General features: G+C 47.0%; 2 protein-coding genes across 5 annotated transcripts in view; one reads left to right on the plus strand and one right to left on the minus strand.

Moving 5' to 3' along the window:
• Positions 1-1,112: 1,112 nt before the first annotated feature.
• The window catches only part of CYFIP2 (cytoplasmic FMR1 interacting protein 2), a gene marked incomplete at both ends in the record, with an annotated part of 45,317 nt that continues 24,097 nt past the window's right edge, over positions 1,113-22,332 (minus strand). For all 4 annotated transcript variants that reach the window (XM_082006008.1, XM_082006007.1, XM_082006009.1 and 1 more), the window contains 9 exons: positions 1,113-1,280; positions 1,845-1,992; positions 2,503-2,741; positions 6,684-6,778; positions 7,291-7,363; positions 10,502-10,632; positions 11,328-11,418; positions 12,980-13,123; positions 21,845-21,932. In XM_082006008.1, the coding sequence (XP_081862134.1) occupies positions 1,113-1,280; positions 1,845-1,992; positions 2,503-2,741; positions 6,684-6,778; positions 7,291-7,363; positions 10,502-10,632; positions 11,328-11,418; positions 12,980-13,123; positions 21,845-21,932 (1,177 nt within the window). The remainder of the gene's footprint in view (positions 1,281-1,844; positions 1,993-2,502; positions 2,742-6,683; positions 6,779-7,290; positions 7,364-10,501; positions 10,633-11,327; positions 11,419-12,979; positions 13,124-21,844; positions 21,933-22,332) is intronic.
• On the plus strand, positions 19,648-21,005 carry FNDC9 (fibronectin type III domain containing 9; the record flags this gene model as incomplete). Its single annotated transcript, XM_082006338.1, has 1 exon — positions 19,648-21,005. The coding sequence occupies exon 1, from the start codon at positions 20,343-20,345 to the stop codon at positions 21,003-21,005; it is 663 nt and encodes a 220-aa protein (XP_081862464.1). The 5' UTR covers positions 19,648-20,342.

Consider the following 22,332-nt stretch of genomic DNA (forward strand, 5'->3'; position numbering starts at 1 on the left):
TCATGTCATTTCTGAGTGATGGGAAGTTTCCTAAGCCCTGCTGATAGTCACCATTCTCTGAAGAAAGATATTTGGTCACTGTGCCACTAGGAATTTGTCTAAAACAATTTGTCTAAATCCCAGAACATACAGAAATTACACGCCCCAGCTCTCATCCTTGGCTGAAGATCAAAGATCACGTAAGTTTGAGGTAACTACACCTTCCTCCTGTCAGGACCAGTGATTATTTCCACCCAAATTAATACGTTCAAGAGCACATTCACATGAATGCAGTCTCTTCTGTAGTCCGCAAGAAATCTTAGTCCATGGAAGATGTGTCTTCGGGGGAAAACCCTTTGCATTAAAATAAGTGGATGTCCCATAGCAGGGAAAAAGCCAGGCCATTTTCTCTTTCTCCAGCTCTCTGAAGTGCTGAGGAGTTATTTGGCGACTACATCATTGCTGTTCTGAAACCCACGTGCCGAAGCTCCCTTTAACAGATGCTAGAAAAGCCAACGATGTGTCAGAGAGCACCAAGCTAGCCCCAGCCTAGGGCAGGCAGCCATCCAAGACCAGCCCGGCACGGCTCCTGTGCACTTGGTCCTCAGCGTGCTGCCACAGGTGACATCCTGTCTTCATCCCTTCTTTGGCCCAAAGAGTGAACCAGGGGCTTTTCTTCAGACCCTCCTGCTCCATGGCTGGTGGCACATGTCATTGGGGGTGTTGATGTGCCCCACTGCTGCTGCGGTGGGAGTGGGCTCCCGGTGCTGCAGAAGCATGGAGCTCTTCCACCAGGACCCCCACGTTTGGGGCTGCAATATGGCTTCAGAGTGATGTGTTCAACTGGACAAATCACAGGGGAAAACTGGACCACTTCATGGAAGAAAAGCACATTTTGCCCGCCCGCCCCCACCCACCCCCAAGTCTGAAAGCTACAAGTAAAACCGATCACAGGGATGGGACAGAAGAACATGCACTCAAACAGGGCTGGATGGGGAGATGCGTCCTCGTGTGTCGTAGGCACACCCAGTCTTACTTTGTTGGCAGGTCTCACGCCGTCGAGTTTACCCCTCCCAGCTGGTCTGGGTTCAGTCCCTTCTCCCTTCCCAACCCACGCGGAGTCAGTGTCCACACTAGCAGGTGGTGGCCAGCGACTGGTGGATTGGGGGCTGGAAGCAGCGCACGTGTTCCACCGTGGAACTGTCTGTTTCCACCGACTTCATGTACTTGTTCAGGATGGCAAAAATCTCGTTGTTCAGGATCTGATACTTCCTGATCCTGTCGGCCATCTTCTTTAAGGGCTGGAGCGATGGTGAGGGAGAAAAACAATAGATGAAGAGAGTCTTATGTCATCTGACCCGCTAGAAAGTACCAGTACCTCTGCCCTGCTGCTGGAAACCTCTGCTAAAGCAAAGCAGCTATAACACGTGTTACAGTTCCACTTAGCACCTCCCAGGGACCAGTGCCTCACTTCATTATGGGGTTTGATGACTCAAGACAGAGCATTAACAAGGTCAGTGAGTGGTCCTAAGTTAACCATTCTGAAGTCCAGACTCCCAGGTGCTTATTGATAAAGCCACTGAGATCACAGGATGGTCGCTGGAAATACCAGCTTCTCAGTGCCAGCTTCCCAACCCCAGGAAGAAGGGAAAAGCTTTGGGAGAGAAGAGATTCGATTGTGAAACCAATTAAAACCTTGGCCTCTCTGCTGAGACTGCAGATGGAAATCTCACAGCAAGTGTGTCCAGTTTGAATAAGGTTAGCAGCGGGCATGGTTGTAATTTATGAATTTGACAAAGCAAGATAGAAAACAGAAAGAGAAGTGTGCTGGTTCAGGTCCTTTGGGACCCCACCCTTCAACTCACCACATTTTTTATGATTTCATCCTTCCCGTCCTGCCTCTGCACCTTCAGCAGGTGGTAGCAGAAGTCAAAGAGGTCAAAGCGCCGTTGCTGTCCAAGGAGAACAATGATAGAGCAACCTGCCCAGTTCAGACCATCTCCAAAGCACTGCCTGGAAGGAGGACAGGGTGATGGGGTGGGGAGAGATGACAGGATAGAGTTAGGTATGAGAAGTCCTACCACGACACCAGGAACTTTCCTTGGTGAATTCCTAGGGAAATCACATTCAGTCCTACTCCTGGAAAGTGTGCATACACCTAGAGGAAATGAACTCAGAAGGAGATATGCAGAATTACACCAGGGCCAGCCCATGCAGGGTGCACCACAGGATAAGATGGATGAGGACCTAGCCTCTGACTTGGGTTGCTGGCCCGTCTCCTTCTGCATATCACCTTGATCATGTCCCTTTACATTGCTCTTTTCCCCAGCTGTTTAGACAGAAAGCGCTCTGGGCATCTCTTTTTGTCCACGCACAACAAAGTCCTTTCATCAAGGACCCACGTTCTCCCTCTACCTCTACACTGGCTGGGGCTATCGCTTCAGCTGAGGGCATCCCGCGGGCTTGCCGGCCCCGCTAGCTCGTGAGCGGCACTAAGGGCAGAGTCGGCCGACGGACACTCACTCTGCAGTGAACTCGTTGGTGCCCACGGGGATGCAGTACACAAACTGCATGGCACTCCAGAGCCGGTGAAACTCCACGCACTCGTCCACGTGCATGACCCCGTTCGTCGGGGGTGGCCCGCGCCAGATCGGGTCCTGCAGGTAGCTCCTAATTCGTGTCAGGATCACCTCGAACATGGACAGCCCGCAGCATAACCGCTCCTTGGTCAGCAAGTCACCCTCCCGGGCAATGGCTATTTGCTGAGGAGGAGGACAACCACAGAAACAGAAGTGACGATGTGATACAGGTGGACCATCTCGCTGGACTTAGCGCTCCCCGGCTCTTTCCAGGTTAACATACATCCCACGCAAGGTCCAACCTTACCTCCGATGGCTGCTGCCACGGCACTCCCCACCAGAGAATACTCATCCCTCAAATGGAAGAAGACTTAATATTGTGCTCGATTATATTTCACCAACCTAAGTATCTTTTGAAATAACTATACACATTGGAAAAAAAAAGTTTAAGGCAAAGCTCTGATCAGAAATACTGATCTTTCATTCTGCTAGCACGCTGTTCTATTAGTGCTGCTCAGCGTTGCTGGGTTTAATTTCATGATTTCTGCAGATTATGAAAATAAATTGGGAGAGAACAGGGACATTTTGCTTCCCAGAACATTGCCATCATCTCTTTAAAATGTAGATAGCCTATGGATTTCTTGATTTCTTTTGTAGTTAGGGTTAAAAAGCTCTGAGGAAGATGAAAAGCCACTGGAACCTTAATACTGGAAAACCTGTGGTTTATAAGAAAGTCAAATAGTATTTTTTTCCAGATGTGGAAGCTTTACATGTGTGGAGAATTTCTGTGACATCCCCACTCAGATTTACATGTACAAATGGATGGACTTCATTTGCCTTTTACACTAGAGGAAAATTAAGAGAGAGTTAATTTAAGCCCCATTGCTCCCCCAGAGGGAAAAAAAGTTTTTTTTTAAGTAAGCAAGCAGGGCGTCCCCCCAGCATGGGAGCACTGGCCCCACTGAGCTCACTGAGTGGGGCTGGGGTGCAAGCATGGAGTTCGCTTGCTGCCCTGATATCCTCTTGGCTGCCCCATTTCTTGCTATTTCCAGCGGCGTTACTGACTTCTCTTTGCAGCGCTGCCAAAAATAACACGGGAGATGGGAGCCGAGTGCTATTAGTTGTGCCCGTGGCTGTGGGAGGCTCCGGCTCTGCCGTGCTCACCCCGCAGACGAGCGGCTGCCGCGGCGCCCTGGCCACACAGGCAGAGTCTTTTACGCCTCTCACCGCTTTGGCAGAGGCATGGGAAGCAGGCGTGACATTTACCAATCCCCTGCCTATCCCAGAGGACTTCCTGAAGCTTTAAGTAGTTTTTAAGCATTTGCGCCATTTCCAGCTGTCCCTGTAATGGCTATAATAACGTCATCCTGATCAGAATCATGACGGGGGCTCGGGCCACCTGGTACAACGGGCAGGCACGTGTCCTGGCCCGACATTAAGAACATGAATTATGCTCCGTTTACTTGGGCCGTCTTTATTCCACTCTAAAAAAACAGGAATGTGCCCGCATGTTCCCTTTCCTGACTATTAATTTATGCTGGCAGTAACCTAAAGCATTTTTAATTTGGTGGCTGTTGAAATTAGAAGCGTTAAAATTCCTGCTTGTGCCACAATTTCAAGGACATTCTGAGAGCCTCAGATCAATTAATGTTCAACTAATAGCAAATATCAAGAGAAAGCTGTATTGCTGTGCAGAGGCCAGATTGGGTCTGGGATCCCTAGATCTGTTAAACGCAGGAATGATATCACTGCTTTCATGGCACACACTTGCATATGTTTGCTTAGCAAGTAAAGATTATTTTTATTCAGCTTGTTTTTATAGCTAAAGGCCGTATACTTTCTCTCTCCTCACCTGCTTCAAGCTCTTATGGGTACAGATTAGCACCTGCACACACTAATCTATGATGGCAAAATGGGGACACAGTAGAAGTAAAGCCACTTTAAATATAAATTGGGTGTTAACATTACTGTTTGCTAAGATACAGTGATAGAAGAGGTATTTTTGAGAACAAACTAGTCCAATGATCATAGTATACTGTTTCTGAAGAAAACTTAATCTAGAAAGGGATGTATCTGGCTTTCAAAGGACGTAGTGCCACTCCGTTATGCGCATTCACAGACAGAATTTGGTTCTAAAATTCATCACCGTAAGACCAGTCTTTGATACAAGACTACTCCCATTGGGTAGATATCTAACATGGTGAAGGCAGCTGGAGAGCTATTAGTCTTGTGGCCAGGTCTGCCTCACACTCTGGGGTCCCACTGATTTCTAACATCAGGAAAGGAAGGGTGCTCTCAAGATAAACTGTCAAAGGATGCCACTGTGCTGGCTCAACTGTTCCCTCTGTCTTCAAAAGCAAAGGCTCCCATTGCTTCCAGTGAAAAAATCAGACTGACCAAGCACTTCTGAAAATCCCTTACTAAATACTCCTATGATCAGCATTAAAAGGGAGAGGATTCTTTTAATGATCCGCTTTGACTCCCCTGGTTCTTTATGAATGACCTATCAAACAACTGCTTCTGGATTCCCAGTGCAAAACAATTATTTACCACAATCACCGACAGTTTTCCTGCCATTGCACAAATCCAGTTGTGCCATACCTCACTTACAGCTTGTTAACTGACAAGCTTGCAAAAACCCTACCCAAAGCCTGCAAAGGCTGATAGATCCCACTAACCACAGCAGCCTCTGGCTCAGCCCCTTCACAGCACGTAATTATATGAAATGCATAGGGCCACCTTTTGGGAGAGGCATCTAGCAGGCAACTTCTGCTCAGATTCTGGACAATTGCTAAAAGGCACTTATGTGTTCTGCAGGAAAAAAGTCCCATATGGCCTGTGTCCAAAACTGCATTTCCAAAATGCACGTCCAAAACTGCATAAGGAGCAAGCTTAGAAGGTATGCAGGCACCTATAGAAAGTGACTCTTGTGTTCATTTACATCTGAGCTCAAAAAAAATCTGGTACTCAACTGTACCTGTGTGATGAATATGGGAACAGTTCACGGAAAAATTATTTTTTAGTGGGATATGAAATACCTTTTGTTTTCATCACCATCATAACTATGGCAGGGATAAGCAACGAGTGGACTCTAATAGCAGATTTCAATGATGATTTTGCATGGAAAGGAGGAGAGATAGAAAGACTGACACAAAGACACAAAAACACAGCGGTGAATTCTTTTTCTCGAGTGTCTCCTTCAAAAGGAAGTCAATGGGAAGTGAGAGAAGTGTCTACAAAGTAAGACAAAGCCCTCAGTTATCCAGCCAATTTCTCTTTCATATGATTTCTAATGAAGCAAAGTTCAAAATGTCCTGATCCATCAGAAAAACAAGAAATAATCAACAACTTTCTGCCTGCCATAGATCTGTCACCTCATACAACTGTTTGTTCCATTGCCTCAACAGTACATTACAGAAAAAGGATGTTGATTCATTTAAGACTTTGAATGATTTTTATCCCATTGACCCCACTAAGTATGGAGTGGAAGTTTGGCAGTTCGTATCAATGGAGCTCAAATTTTGCCCATTACGTTGATCAATCTACAGAGATCCTTTTAACAGTACTCAATTTCTGCACAAGGGATCTTTTCCAAGCTGAGACCCACCTCAAGAAGAAACTTAAATGGAGCCATAATTTTAAGCATGTGCTGAAGCTCTAAGCATGTGCCAGGAGGAAAACCATTGTCAGATGTATTCCTTGACAGGGATGAGATTAAAAATGGACCACACTGCAGCCCTACAATGGGATCCCCAAAAGTGATGGCAATTGATTAAGTCAGGGACAGTCCTGCAAAGTTTCCCCTCAAACCACCCCAACAATTCTCCATCTTTTTAAAATGGAGGAGAAGAGTTTTTCAGAGTTGTTCTTATTCAGAGCTGGCTTCTAGCACGCTTGCCTTACAGCTCCCTGCCAGCTCTCCAGAACGGAGATGGCAACACACCATCTCTGGACCCGCTCACAAATTTCCCTTCAAAATGTCTGCTAGGGCAAGGACTCTGATTTTCTTGTCTGATTGATGTTTTTTTTTGGGAAAAAAAAAAGGATCACTTTCCCAAGGCCAAACAGGCCATCTGGGGACTGCTATGAATTTTCAACAGCCATCCCTTTCAATGAAATCCTTACCTGCGGAGTGCCCAGCCTCTCTATTAAGGGAACCAGGTGAAGTGGGGCATACTTGGCTTCGAGACGCTTCATGCGCACCTCCAAGCGTTCTCCTTCTGTCAAGCGAGCAGCAAACAGTGAAATGAGAGGAGGAAGTGGAGACCCGCAATTTCCGCCGAGTTTGCTCAGAGCTGCCCCCCAGCAACCATCCAACGAGACTTTGGATCAGTGAGCCAAACCGACAGCAAATGAGGGAACCAGTGATGCAGAGAAGGGAGGGATGTGCGATTGCAGTCTCAGCAGCAGCTTAATCACACATGTCCAAAAGCATGTTCCTGTTACTGACCTCTCCCGTTGAGATGGACATTTCATGCTGTCATTCTCCAAAGAGGCTGTGAAATGGCTTTAAAACCTTACAGGAACCCCCAAACTGACTAAGGTTTCAGTCTGTAACTAGGCTACAAAAAATGCACCCTTGGCATTTGTTTCCACCTGACTTTTGGCTGTATCCACTTATCTATTCAAGGGGGAAGCAGGGCCAGAACTAATCCTCAGCAGAAATGGGAGAGAAACAGCTTCTGGGCAGAGACCTCTGAGTCTGTCCACTGTTTCCCTCTCAGCTTCTTACCTTTGATGTAGACCCTGGGCAAAATATTTTGGAAGGGAGCAGCATGCAGCAAATCACAAACTTCTTCCTGGGACTGAGGCAGGAAGAAAGAAAGATAAAGTAAGTTAAAAAATACCTATAGGGGTTGAGTGTATGGCTCAGGGGCCTGGGCAACACTACAACAATTTGTGTCTATGGCACCTATTCAAATCCAACCCAGCTCAGTAGTAACTCCAATGGTTTGAACCTAAATGAATTAAAACTGGAAGAAATACCTCTCAACTTAAGCCAGGAAGTTTACTTAACTCAAATAAGCTACTTCCTGCCTGTACAAGGCCAGAGATTTATATTTATTTTCTGTCCCACTTACTAGAACTGCAAGTAAGAGGGGATAAAGGACACGGAGGTTTCTGTTTCATCCTACCCTGATGACTTGCTGCTGTTTATTTTTACAGAGAGTGCCCACATGGAAATTACCCTTTGCCTTAGTTATTTTAGGATGTGTACGTGTAAGATGTACTGATGCGCAGCTCTATTGCAAATAGGTACTTAATAGCCTGGTCTGAAATGGTTTGGTTGTTCATATGGTGTTCTCAGCCAGGGCTATCAGACCAGCATCCCAGTGGTGTAGGCACCAGGGAGAATAATACAGAAGTCCAGAGAGGAATAACATCATGAGATGCCACCTGAGAGAATGCATGCCGATGCACTTGAGAAAAAATAATCCCAAACACAGATGCACAAGGAGGAGAAACCTAGAAGTAGGCAGGTGGAGACTGAGGAGCGATGGCTGACAATACATTGTATACGAGTCTGCAATGGGAAACAGCAGCAAGGAAACCAAAGCTGTTTAACACAGAGGCATTGCGTCACAACAAGGCATTAGTTTGCTCCTACAAAAGTCTAGTTCTAGGACATGCTTTCCGTTCTGAGATTATTGTAGAGATTTAAACGCACTCGAAAGCAGGTCATGGCAGCACAGCAGAAGATATTTGGGGGCCAGATGGAATGACTCGGCTGGGTCTGTTTGGGATGCACGGGTGGGTACCCCACCTTCCAGCCAAGAGGGAGAGGACGGTGTAGCATGGAGCTGCAGGAGGCTGTACTGGCGCATGGATGCTGGGATGAGAGCGAGTTTGTGGGAGTGCAGTTTGTGACACAGCGCTGGAGGGACAGGACCAGTCCGAGGTCCCTCCATGGGCACAGAGATGCTGATGCTAACAGAGTGTGCCTGTCACCTTGGTTATTTTGTTTGCAAAACACTGTAACACTATTCGATCCCAGATGAATATTCTTTCACTGCCATTTCCCTCTGATAAAGAGAGTATTTTCACCATTTGCAGCCTGCATTCACCTGATATCTGTCCCAAAATTAGTCATGTTTTTAATAGATCTCCTCCCAAAGGCCCATTACCTGAAAGTAAGAATTCTGCTCAGAAATTGAGTCCCAAGCAACCCCTCATTCCTCAGATTTAATCAATAAAAAGGGGGTAGAATGGAGCAGACTGCATCTTCACTAGAGCAGTCTCTGCCAGCAAATACCACCAGCCTTAGATCATTCTGACAGCTATGAAGATGACTGCACTGTAAAAGCAGTTGCTCCTGCTGCATAAGAGCTCCATTAGAGGGAAAATCTTGTTACGTGATGGCTCTATGCATCTGACATCTTCCACCAAGCGAGAACCAGTGCCCACTGTGTGCAAAATGGCTTCGTATTCTGAATCTATTTCTGTGTGGAAAAACGGGATCAGCGAGGGAGAGGCTTTGGCTGGCACAGAACGTGGGCAGATGTGGACTTTGATGGGCAGCCTTCCTAAAGGGACCCCAAAATTCTCACCATCATCTTCTTTGTTTTCTGCTATTCTAAAATGTCAGTATACTGCTGATGTACAGTACCTGGGGCTGCAGGAACATTTTTGCATTGAACTGAAGGATTTCTAAAAGAAACCACCATGTGTCCCTTAAGTGTCCATTTAACGATGGGACAGAAAAGGCAAATGCAGTACATCCAGCATAAAGGCCAGCACTGAGAATAGCAGAAAGCAAGTGACGAAGCCACAAAAGGAACATAAACTGCCAGGATATGGTTGGCAGCTCTGGTCATGCTATAAGATAAAGCCAAGTGCTAGGTGATACATCTAGAAGTTTTCTTAATCTTATGCAACTACTGCTCGCTTAATGTGTTTGATACACCATATCAGGAGCTAAGCATCTCTATATCTGGTGTTAAAATGCAAAGGCAAGGGCAGAAATATGATTTTGAGGACGTGCAGGGATTTTCAGTTTTTCCTGTGTTCTAGGGTTGGGTAAAACTTGGAATCTTTGAGCTTCCTTCTGGTTTTGCTCTGAACAAAACTTTCTGGCTTTGCTTGGAAATCCCATCTTATGCTAGGGAATTCTTTCTGAAATATTTCTGGAAGAACGAACAACCCTTCCAAAATGATTATGACATAAAATATGCATTTTTAATGTAAAATTGTGTTGCTGAACACTCCTCAGTTGGCTCTAGGCCAAACTGTGAGATTAATTCATTAAGAAGTAAACTTACTGTGTGAAAAGCGAGAAGCTAAGAAGATGTCTGGCACTCAGCCATAGCCTTTGCCCCATACCAGAAAGGGTATCACACAAGCTGAGAGGCTGAGAGGCTTGTGCACGTGCAAAACACTTGTGCTGGGGGCAATACCAAGTCGTTACTCCAGCTCAGTTGTCAGGGAAGATAAGTCATAGGAAATATATCATCAGCTCTTCTGAGATTTCTTTCCTGTTGGATTGCTTTATCCTTATCACCATTAGAATCAATCAGGTTTTTTTCATTGCACTGGCACCCCAAAAGAGCAAAGGGCTCAAATCTACTTCTCACGGTACAAATATGTGTATAAAAAAGTATTGATCCCTGCCACAGAGAGCTTACAATCTAGAAATAAGCTCCAGTTGGTTTTACTTCTGAGAAGGATGAACCAGGGGTAGCTTTGGGTCCAAGAATTAAATCTAGATCTTCCAGTATTCAGATTCTCCTTCAGCAATCCCAGATGTCAGTGACTAAGCACCAACGCACACCATCCCCATGGACATGCCCACAGCCCCCAATAAGACAGCCCCGGAGAGACCCTGATCACACGCGAAGCTGGAAAGTAACATTTCCCAAACTCTTCTGCTGGAGAACCCACTTCCACTTATACTCTTGAGCTGGCAATTTCAAGTATGATCTGTGGTGCAGGGGGTTTTGCCTTACCAAAGCCTGCTCAATAAGGAGGCAGAAGAGAATGGCATTGCCCACTTCTCTGAGGCTCTGGAACACGTCGGTCTTCAGCTCTGCGTACTCAATGATGTCCTTCAGCTGATGGTGGAAAAACTCCAGGATTCCTTAGAAGACAAGGAAAGACAGTCAGAAAAGCGAAAGCAGAACCGCCCTCCAATAACTTGGATAAAAAGACAATAAGTGCCTGATATTTCCTTAATCACAAATTGCAGGCGGTAACTGCTAAACGGATAGAAGGAGACTGGCATTGGGAAGAACTAGCACTCAGTGTCTTATCCTGCTTTCAGTAACCCTTGGGAAATAGGGAGTAATTCATATGAAGTTCTTGGATTTCCTCATCAGAGGAAAAAAGAGATTCAGTAGTGTAATGGATGTCTTGGTGCTGGCTCACGTACACCAGCCAGAGTTTCCCCACCCAGCTCAATGGCAGACCGCAGTCACGCTGCAAAAAATCTTTGCACCAACCGAAGTAGAGCTTTTGAAAAGTATCAATGAACCCACAATAACAAAAGCTTACAAAATCCTGAAAACAAAACAGAAGCTACCAGAAGACATTCCCTTATCAGCCATCTGTGTGTTCAAAGGGAAATTTTCAACGGGAGATTTCCTGGAAAAGTTTTGTATACGTGTTCCAGTATCAACAGCAAAGCAGCTGAAAGTTGTGTCTCGGCAAGCTTGGCTGCATATTGCACTGGCACGTTAGGTGCCATACCTTGTTTAATTACTAGTGTGTGCCTGAGTAAACGCTGTACCAACACGTGGGCGAGCTCTTGCTCAAGCATCTATCTGTAGCACCCACCTGGAGAGCCATATTCATGCCTTGGCAAGCGGCATATCTTGGGCATTACTTCAATCAGAGTCTTCACGTACTGCAGGATGGTGCCTTGTAGCTGTCGGAGACAAAGGGAGGTTAAACTGGAACGATGGCTTCTCCTGGCATTGGTTCTGAAAGGGGCTGATTGTGGGTGGGTCCACATCTGACAGCACAGGATGAAACTTCAGCTGGAGTCCAAGAAGAACTTCCTTAATTTGGGCTGAATTTTATATTTGAGTGAAATCCAAGTGTATGGAGTAGGAGTGCTTTTACAGCTTCCTCCCAAATAATAAATCACAGCTGCATGGATTTTCCACTTCAAAATATAGCTTGCTGTGTTTGCATTGTTTGCAGCTGAAATCCAAACAAGGCTCAGTCTTAGATCCAGCTGGGCTTGTGCTCCTAACCCACAAATCATTTCACCAGAGCTGCTGAAGGAGTCATTCCCCAGCACAGGAAATGCTCCTTCCACCTGAGGAATGATCACTAGATAGTCAGAGTTTAAAAAAGGGAATTTACATGCATGTAGAACAAGTTTCTGCAGATCTGATGTTTTGAACTAATATGGACAAGAGCAAAGTATATTTCTTCGTTAAAAGTGCTTGCTGTCATTTGGAGTTACCTGCATCCTGTAGATACATGATACAGGATTATGCACTAAGCAGTATTTAGCTATTAACTATTAATTTTTGTCTTTGTGCTGAATGCTGTCTGATCTCACACACCAGCTACAGCATTTTCAAGTAAGGGGCATAAATTACATCTTCAGTAACTATGTGCTTTATGGTAGGGAAACTGGATATATGCTTGAGATTTTCAGTTTCACATTGCTTTTTGAGATAAGTTGAAAATGACGTCACTGCAGTCAAAATAGAATTTAAATACTTATAATGAATGAAAATAGTCTTTCCAGTAAAGCAAAGGTTTTAGTAGAAAAGCATGAGCTGAAAAAGTATACATTTTTGCACACTCCCATCCTCCCTTCGTAATGCTCGGTATTGTTAGTGCCCTTAGGGAGCACATGGGATCATTTCCCTGTGGACATCACATTTCTCTTCTGAAAAAAAAGAGAGAACTGGAAAGCAGATGGGGCTATTGGCAGCCTGGCTTCAGAATACCTGATGGAAATGGACAGTATGGCTTGAATAAGGACTCACCTATAGCAGGAATTTTCTTAGAAAGACTCAAAAAGTTGGTTTCATCAATTTCGCTGCCTGCAGCTCTCCAGGGGTATCACAAGACGATGAGACAGTGCTCTTGTGCTGTTGCTGAGCACGAGCACGTGTCTTGAAGCTCTCCCAGGCTGCAGCACTCGCAGTGCTGAGGGACCGTGAGTGCCATGTCCCCCCCGATCACTTCCCAGTGGCTTTTAGCAAAGCACAACCCCCCCGATGCAGATGGCCGATCACAGCAAACACTTCAAGCTGGTGGAAACACTCCATCATCCCACAGGAATCAGTGGGATTCCTCAGCAACAGTGAAAATCAGACTGTTAACACAAATGTTTTAGTGCGGATCAAGGGACATGAAGGTGCCCAGATGTGAACACCCTCAACCCAAATCCCAGGCTGACTGTCCAACCTGTGCCTCTCAAGGCATCAAGGTTTCTCCATCACCAGTGTTAGGCTCAGACTTACCAGGCTCTTGACGATCTTCAGTAGCTCTTCCATGACCACTGCGATGCCCTGATAGCCAAGAAGCCTGCAGATCGTCTTGAAATGAGGTGGCCCCACAAAATTGCGGTAGGAGCTATAGATGTGACTGTAGGCAATGTTGAGAGGCTGAGAAATTAGAAGCGCAGTGACAGTTAGACAGGAGCATCTACCAGACCTGTAAGTAATTCTCTTATCAGTGTATTAAGTTCCATCACTTCAAATACTTTTTAAGGAAGAGAAGGAGACATAATAATACCCATGATAATTCCCATTTCTTCTACTTCTTGTGGCAAAGAGGAGATTGCTTTTCTTCCTATGTAGTTAGATATATTGTAATCTCAACACACTGTCACATCACAAGGTTTATTATCCTCCTATGTAGCAACACCACTTTCATTTCCAAGGTAATTTACTTTCCCATACATTCCCAATCAAGGATTTCAGTTCACTGGCCCTTTGCCTCTTCAAACTCAAATTCTTCTCTACTAAAACTAAAAACTTTATATACGGGTAACCAGACAGATTTTTTTTCTATGGGCACTTGCTTTAAATGAAGTTTATTAAGAAAAATAGGAACTGCAGCATCTGAGCTTAAGGGCAGTTGGAAGAGACACAGAAAAGATTCTTTTTGCATCCTGCAAAGCTCTACATCAGCCTCTGTACTTAGCAGACATCCCCATGAGACTGTGAAAAGGGTAAGGATGCAGGGAAAGTAGTACCCAGGGCTCTGGCCCCCCAAAATTTTTAGCACCAGAACACAGAAAGTTATTTCCAGGAATGTACTCTATCAGCGTAATCTTGGAAATGTGGAAATCGGTGCAATGTTTTATCACTGGAACTCTTGTAGGATCCATTTGGTGTAAGGGAAACAGAAGTAGGGGGAATTAATTCACTTGTGTGATCTGCAAAAAAAATAAATACTGAAAATCAAGTTTAGCTGAGACACCACATGCTCAGCTTGGGCTCTGCAACAGAAGTGTTGGTATCATGGTTCAGCCCAGCAGAGAAGGGCTGCAAGTGTGCCCCAACAACATCTGTAACTGCAGCCTCAGTAAACAGCAAAAAAGCACATTCTTGAAAAGGTTCTGGCACGTAGTGCCCCTTCCAGCAAAACACAGATAAGCCCCTGGCTCACGCTTACCGAAATACCTTTCTTAAACAAGGATAAGAAAATAAATTAAACTGCAACCCAAATGCACCGTGCGAGGCTGACATCGCTTCTTGTGCGAGTGCCGCACGCTCGAGGCACGCTCATCCTGCTGCAGCTAGTGCAGAGCCCACTCAGCGCAGACCCACTCAGCGCAGATCCCACTCAGCGCAGAGCCCACTCTGCAGGGCTTCCCTCCCCTGCCAGGAACGGAGCCATGGGAGCGGAGGGACCAGTGCATGGAAGAGCTGAGGGTGAAAGGGAGTGAGTGCTGAAGCAGCAGAACAGGACAAAATGTTGTCTATCCTCCAGCACTGCAGCTCCCAGCAATTGCAAGCTGAAGGCTTCAGCTGTCCCCCAATTCTGACTCACTTCCTCGAGATTTACTTTAACGCTTCATCTGAGTTATTAATGAGTTACAAAGTGAAGTCATTTGCTGAGAATTGGAAAAGTATTTTCCTTTGCTCTCAGGTGCAGAGTTTCAGTTCAGAGTTTCAGATTGTGCTTTCATAGACTTGTCGGTTGCTTTAATGAATTAATTAATTGTCCCTCATTTTGTTACAGCCCCACTGCTCTGCTCCAGCAGCTTATTGCCTACTATAATTCCGAGGTGCTCTTTGAAAGAGCTAGCAGAAAGACAACACAGAAAGTCCCCTACTTTCTGTGAAATAGAATTTCACCTCCTGGTCCTGGTAGGTGAAGAAACCCCTTGAATACTATTACGTACAGAAAAGGCTACCTTGGAGGCTCTGTGGTGTATTAATTCGTAACAAGCATGAACCTTCTCTCCCATCAAAACTAAACAAAAGGGCTCTGAGTAAGTACGGACCAGAGTTTTAAATTATTTTGGCAGACAGAAGCCTACTTTCAAAGGTCCTTGGATGCCAACTCGTGCAAGAGAATGGCGTTTGAGCATCCTGCTTAGGCTTCTGCCTGCATCCCTAGATAACCAAGTCTTTAAAAATCTGTTTGGTAGAGAGTGATCCAAAGCCACTAGATACGCACGCTGATACCTGCTGAAAACCAGCAATAGGTTATGTTTTGACAAGAGTGTCTGGTTAAACACCAGGTAACACCCAGCCTGGCACATTTGCCAAACGGCCGACACAATCACCCCAGAGGGAAGCCAGTAACCTGCCGGGGCCCCAGCCCAGCCACGCTCCCACGGCGGTTTGTTGCTGTGGCTTTTGCAGTGCGTCGTGCCAGCCCCGGGCGGCCCCAGACAGCGCCGTGCTGCGGGGGTGATCCAGGCGGCCCCGAGATGGCTCCTCGCGCCTGCCTGCCACGCCGACCCGCAGGCTCCTTCGCCCTGCTAGCTCCCCACGCTCTGCACACCGGTGGCTCGTCCAGGCTAGCGGGGAACTAAATATCCCCGTCTCAGTGGGCTCACGAACCTGCACTCATTTCTGGAAGTCTCGTTGCTACTCCACGGGAGGAGCCAGGCCTTCTATCTGCGCATGTGCCGTGGTCCCCCGAGACACGCTACCACCGGTCCCCGGTTGTGGAGCAACTGGTCAGATTTTCCTCATAACGGGGCTGACATTTCACTGTACGGGCCGTGAGCGGCCGCTGCGGCCGCCCACCTCGCAGCACTCCCTCGCCTCTCAGTGGGCTAATGGGGCTGGAGAGAGCTTTCAAGCGGGCTTTTCCCTCAAGTGGGGGGCTCGGCAATAAGCCTGACTGGGAGAAGACAGATTTTAGGATGTGCATTGGCTGCAGCCGAGGAGGATGATTCATCCCCGCCTGTCTGCAAGATGAGGCAGGTTCATCGAGCTCTCCGCAGAGCCACACAGCACATTAGCAGCAGGCTTGTGTCTAATAATAATACTCTGCCAGCAATTAAAAATATAACTCCATTTAAGGGTGAGATACACAGCTTGGGGTAAAGACTGTAGGATGTAAAAAATGACACCAGTGGGTATTTTAAGACAAAACAGCTGAAGGTACAAGCATGGCACGGCTCGCTCCCCCGCGCTGGGCGGCCGCTTCCAGCCCCTCGGAGGGCCAGGGCAAGGCCTCTGACCTCGCCGCCTCTTGGGAGCAGCAGCCTCCGAAGGCACTGCAGAGGTTTGCCCCACCTTTGGTTTGGGGCCAAATGGGCAGGTTTTGGGGCCGGGAGGCTGGGAGTGCAGGCAGGCTGGGATGTGCAGTGTTGGGCAGAGTTCCCGGTGTCCCACCCTGCACCCAGGTCTCACAGACAGCCACCCGTACCTGGGCACACGTGGGGAACGGGGGAGCTCAGGAGGTTTCTAGGGATGCTCCGGAGCAGATTCAGCAGCCAATGAAGCAAAACAAAATCCAGTTGTCATTTCCCTGACTTTGAGCTTGACTTCTGGCATCACCCAGGCCTGTTTGAGCTCACCCGTGGGAAGGCAGGGAGAGTTTTATCATATAAAATAGATCAGAGAGAGAGAGACAATAGACAGATAACACTGCCTGTGCCAGAACCCCCTTAGAAAAATGAAGAGCTAATGAAAGAGGAATATACTTCGAGACAAAAAAGGACTTGCACACAGCCCAAGACTAGTCCAGGCTCCTCGCCAACCTAACTTCAGTGTGACAGCTGAGATAGATAGATAGTGTCTTAGAAAGTGAAAAACAGTTCTGACCGGAATTGTCAGAGCAGGATCTCCAAGTCAAACAGCCTGAATATGGCCTGGTTCCTTTCCCTGCCACAAGCAACCTTCACTCTCCCTGTAAAGCTTTTACCATATTCAGATGTATCAGCCAGTTGCCAAGACTTTCGTGCAAAAACCCAAACATATTCTCTAGCTGGGGTGGCCAGGACATGTACAATGCAGCAGGCATGTTTATATACTGTACTGAGACTGTGTCTGTGTATTCTGTGTTTCAGCATAATGCCTCACTATACCAACTACTGATTTTCAGGGACTGTATACACTGCCATTATTTACAACAAGCCGATGGCCGCAGCAGGCCGGGTAGCATAGCCCACGCGGTCGCCTGGAGGGGATCAGCAGCCCCCACTGCCAACACCTCCTGCAGCAACAACAGCTCCCTAATGTCTTTGTGCTGTTGCTGCAGACACGGCAGCAGAAAATAGAGCGGCTCCATCCCATTCACATGCCATAACTATTTTTACAAGCGCTGGCAGCATGCACTGTCCTTCAGCTTACATTTGCCTGCATGCTCGTTAAAAAAGCAGGGGCAAATTCAACCAGGGAAAGGGACATGGGGATTTCCAGCGAGTCTGGTGTGACCCTGGGTCCAGCAGTGCCAAGAAAAACAAAAGCACTCATGAAAATGTGGAAATGAAGCCCAATCTAAAGCATTTACAAAGCTAAGAAGTAGTTAGTGAGCAGTAAGTAGTGGGTTGCTGGTAATTTTGCAGCTTCTTTGTTGGAGACTTGGCAACCTGCTGTGTTTTATAAGTGGCTAAATGACAGAAAACGGTTCAGTTTCTGCCGGCCACCGGAGCGCGCCTGTGGTTTGTATCCTATGATGAGGGGCGAGGGGTTCCCGGCAGGGCCACAGCTGAGTCCACCTGCAGATATGGGGAACACCAGTGCTGGAGCAGTCCTGGCACTGGCATGGTTTTGGCATCCTTTCATCCTGGGAAACGACAATTTCAAGATCATCACCAGAGTCAACTAGTGCTAGCTTGATTTTGGGAGCAGATAATACCTGCAGCTTTGCTGTGGTTTCCTTTGAGCTAGTAGTATCGACCACAGCATGCAGAAAGGTCAGCAGGACCCTGTGCTGGCCTAAACCAGCTATTCCCGTTTTCCTCTCTTCCTGCAAACTCATCTTATTTGTGAACAACTGAAATTTCATTTCAAAGCAACTGTGAACACTGATAAACTCAACAAGCCAAACGCCGTAAGAAAGCAGTTCTCTCATGAGACGTTCCCACCCAGTGCAACCTTTCTGAAGCACAGATTTGTATCCTCAGCTCTCTCCCTGCAGGCAAGGATGTACTTTACTTACGGCACAGGACCGGCTAAGAGCTCGCTATCCCCCTGCTCTTCTAAGCAGGACCGAGCCATGTAAACGTCAGGAAGCCACCTGGGAGCCCTTTCATTTCCATCCCTGCCCATAATTACTTTCATCTCTGCTTCCAGTTTTGAGCTTGCTGGCAGCTGCAGCTCACTCACGGAGACAGAAGGGAATACAGATCTTGGAAGAAAAAATCAAAACACCCAGAACTGCGAAATGTAAATCAAAAGCAAGGGTCACACATACTCCCCAGGCTTGTAAGAGCCCCTCCTGATGCAGTTTGCATCATCTCATCACTGTCGATATTTAGAAGATCTTTGAAATGTTGCAAGCACCTTTCCAGGAATGACATGGAATGAGTAACTTTCTTCTGGGAAGGTTCCGCTCTTGAACACAATTTGGCTTCAGAGAGCAGTGGGTCACTTGCTCAGACCCTCTCCTCACCAGGCCCCATGCCACGTCTGTCCCCTCCTGGCCACAGACTCAAGCTGCTCCCCTGAACGCCACCGGCAGTGGCTTCGTCTCTCCCACCTGCCCTCTCCCCAGGCTGACACTGGACATCCCCGAGTTGTCTATAAGGCAAGGGCATTCAAAGAAGAGCCTGTCTTAATCCCACAGGAGAGTTCAGCAGGAGGTTGAGGTCTTTGAGAACGCAGTTCCTACTCCCATCACACAGCTCAGAAAATATTAAAACGCTAATGGACGTTGCTGCAGCATCAGGGATGAAAATCTACTGCTCACTGGCTTTGACTTAAAGCAGTAGCTTAAATGAGCAAGAAATCATAGAATTAAAGACAAAGCCCGAGTGCTAAACTGTCAATGTGTACCACAGGCCAGGATCCCAGATTTCTTACCGTGCACCAACGTGTCTCTAACCCCAGACCCTGCTGGGGGACTGTGGAGGGGGGGAAAAAAGAAAACCCCAACGACCCCAAACAAGCCAGCAAACGAAACTACCTGGCTTGTTTTTTTCCACCTCGGAGACACATACTTCTCCGAGGCAGAAGCTTTTAGGGATAACATTCCCAAATCACTTGAAGGTGCCAGCCCATCCTTTCTTATTGGTTGCTATGGTGAGAGATGACGGAGCCCCAGCCGGGTATAATATGAGGCAGTGCGCAGGGGAGGCATTTAGCAGAGGCAGGAGGGAGGTGAGCGGTGGGAAGAGGGGAAGGCGCTGCCTGTCTCTGGCCACGCTGTTCACCGGCACCGACGGGCCACCGTGGACCTGCCCGGGGAGGTAAGCGGCTGCCCACGGCTCTGGGAGGGCTCAGTGATGGGCGTGGGTGCTGTTCTGCTCTTCACGTGAGAGTGGTTAAAGTAGTCATTAAGATGGGCTGATCCTCAAGTGAATTAAAGGAGAGTTAGTTATAGTCATCGAGAGAGGAAGAAGGGAAAAACAAAACCGGCTCTATTGCATGGGGCTCTTGCTCAGAGCACTCGGCCAGTTGGGAGAGAGAACCCTGCAATGAGGCTCGGAGAGCACTTTGGGGATCTAAAGGAGTGATGTACTGAAATGATTTGTGGCTGTTGCTTAAAAGTAATTTGTTAGTGGTCAGTGTCTTTTATCTGGGGGAGAGCTTTATGCTTATTATTTATATATTTGTATTTCCCTAAAGGCATTGATTTTATAGTTCACCAACCTTCAGATTTCACATTTAAGATCCTGATATTACAGCATGAGATGCTGCAGGAACAGAAAGAGTTTATACTCTGTTAAGCAACACGTAAGGTACAGAAAATGCAGCAACAACTTAAACCAGTGAATTAATCATTATGCAGCTTTTTGAATGGCATTTAAAATCAAAATATTTACTGGCAGCTTCACAAGGCAAGTTGGAGCTAGTTTAATGATCAGTTATGTTAACCACACTTGCAGTATCCTTTCTATTCCATGGGAAACAAAAAAGCTAAAAAAAGCTTCCTATTTAGACAATTAGTCAGAAAGAAGAGATGTTTTAAAAATCTAACTAGAGCATAAAGTATGTCCCATGTCTCAGTTGTTTTTTTTTTTCTTTATGAAGCAGAGTAACATGGTAGTCTGGGCACCAGCAGGATTTATCTGTTGTAATTTTAGCCATCCAAGACCTAGCATGCAATCTAAGCTAGCCAGGCATAGTCCCGAGTCCAATCTAAGGGCCAGTAAAGCCAGTGGAAAGACTTCACTGATGTCAGTGGCCTTGGAGCCTGTACACGAATTGGGAAACTCAGCCTCACCTTGCATTTGGTTTCAGGGGTACAATGAACATCGCAGTGCACAACGTCACTTACACCAGCGCCACCATCTCCTGGGCCATGAGCAACCCCTGTCCAGAGAACTACTACCACGTCATGTACCGCCCCAACTGGAACAGTGTCTTTGCCGGCTATTTACGCCAAAACTTCCACCGTGAGGAGCGAGTTCCTCACCCTCTCAGCTCCCTTGTCCTCCATCGACTCACGCCATCCACCATCTATGTCCTCTGCATCACGTGCAAGAACTCTTACCCCTCTGGCAACCACTGCACTACCTTCCACACGCTGGACAAACCCCCCCTGGTTTTTGGTAGCTCTAAGCATGAACCTACCACCTCCATGTGGATGGTGAGCAGCCTGCTGCTCCTCTGCTTCATTGCTCTCCTGGCCTACGGCTGCCTGCAGTTCTGGTCTGCACGGTGCCACCGGGCTGTGAGGCTGAAGCATCCCGATGCCAGCCCTGAAGAAGCAGGCGAAGGGAGCAGCTCACCAGAGGGGCCACTGAATGACGGACTGAGAGAGGAGCTTCTGGAAGTCCCCATGACCACTGTGCTAAGGAGAAGCTCCAGTTTCATGAGGGAGAGTCCCTACAGCTCCCCCCACAGCTTTTTTTCCTATAAAAACAGCGACGACAAAAGGGCCATCTTGCCGCAGCACAGCCTTCAGTGAGAGCAAAACAAAGGGAGAACCTCCTTAGAGGTTTGGTTTGTGCTGCTCTTTCCCAGCTCTTGCCAACATGACTGTCTGTGTGTCCATGGGGGCTGTTTGTCCCAGCGTAGAACATGAGGCAGGGACATGGGTTGTAGGGAGAAAGATTTTTGTCAAGTGACTAAACTATTCTCATTTGTTGAGGGTTTTTTAAAAAGAAACTAAGTCGAATCTCTGGGAACGGCCAGGCTTGGCTGACTGTAGTGTTGTTAGCTCATCTGCATCAGTGCTGTAGGTTCACTTCAGAGTCATCAATCAATGTGCTCAAGAAATAAACTCCACTCAAGTAGTTTCACACTTGAGTGATCCTCCACTAGCATCACACCCCAAGCCCTTGTAAAGCCTGTATAAGCGGTCATCGCAGCCTGACAAAAGAGCTTTTTGTCGGTATTAAGTAGTCTATATTTGCACACAGAAGTATTTTAGTAATTCCCATTTTGAACTACAAAGGGGATTCCTGAAGTGGTACCTTCCCTGGCGAGGAGCCCTGCTTTGGAGCTCCAACTTGCTCTCCTCTCTGTGTGTTCAGATGGATGCAATTCGGTCTCAGTGCCAACACCAAGCACAGAGTAGTGTCAGCATCCCTGAACATAGGTGTGTTATGAAGAGTATAGGAAAGAATAGCAAAAGCACACTGAATCTGCTTCTTGCATGGCTTGGCTTTTTGGTTGCACACAGCAACGTGGCCCTGCACGTGTGTACCCGCCCCTCCATTAATAAACTAGTTTTTGCATTTCTTTCTTCCTAAATAAATACTTCCAAAATCCACCCCTTCTGGCTGTTGTGGCTCATTTACTGACCTTGGATCCGTAGAGGTAATATGGCTGAACATTGGCTGGCTTGTCCCGCTGAGGTTCCTGTGTGAATGGGATTGCTGTCCTCACAAACCTGTGGCAGGCCATGGGAGACAGGGAGGAAAGTGGTCACAGATGTGGCATGGTCTGGGATGAACTGCAGTTGCAGGCTAATTAGCAATTCATCACCCGAGCTACATGAACTGGAACGCAAACTCCTGCCCCAATCCATTGGTTGTGTAAGCCATGACAGTTTAACCTACGAAAGGTGGGGTTTCTTCTTATTTGGGGAAGGCAAGAAACCCATATATGAGTAGCTACTGCAGCTCTGCTGCTCAGTAACCCAGCCTTCCAAACCAAACTAGCTCAGTTGCTCGCAATGACTGTCCAACTTCATTGCTTGAATTTGTTACTAATGTTTTCAAGGCCAAGGGGAGCTGGTGAGCTTTAACTTCATTTTAACTGTAACTGTTGCATCCCATAGGGAATGAAAA

Source organism: Phaethon aethereus (genome assembly GCF_964289735.1).
Source record: "Phaethon aethereus genome assembly, chromosome: 14".
Taxonomy (NCBI): domain Eukaryota; kingdom Metazoa; phylum Chordata; class Aves; order Phaethontiformes; family Phaethontidae; genus Phaethon; species Phaethon aethereus.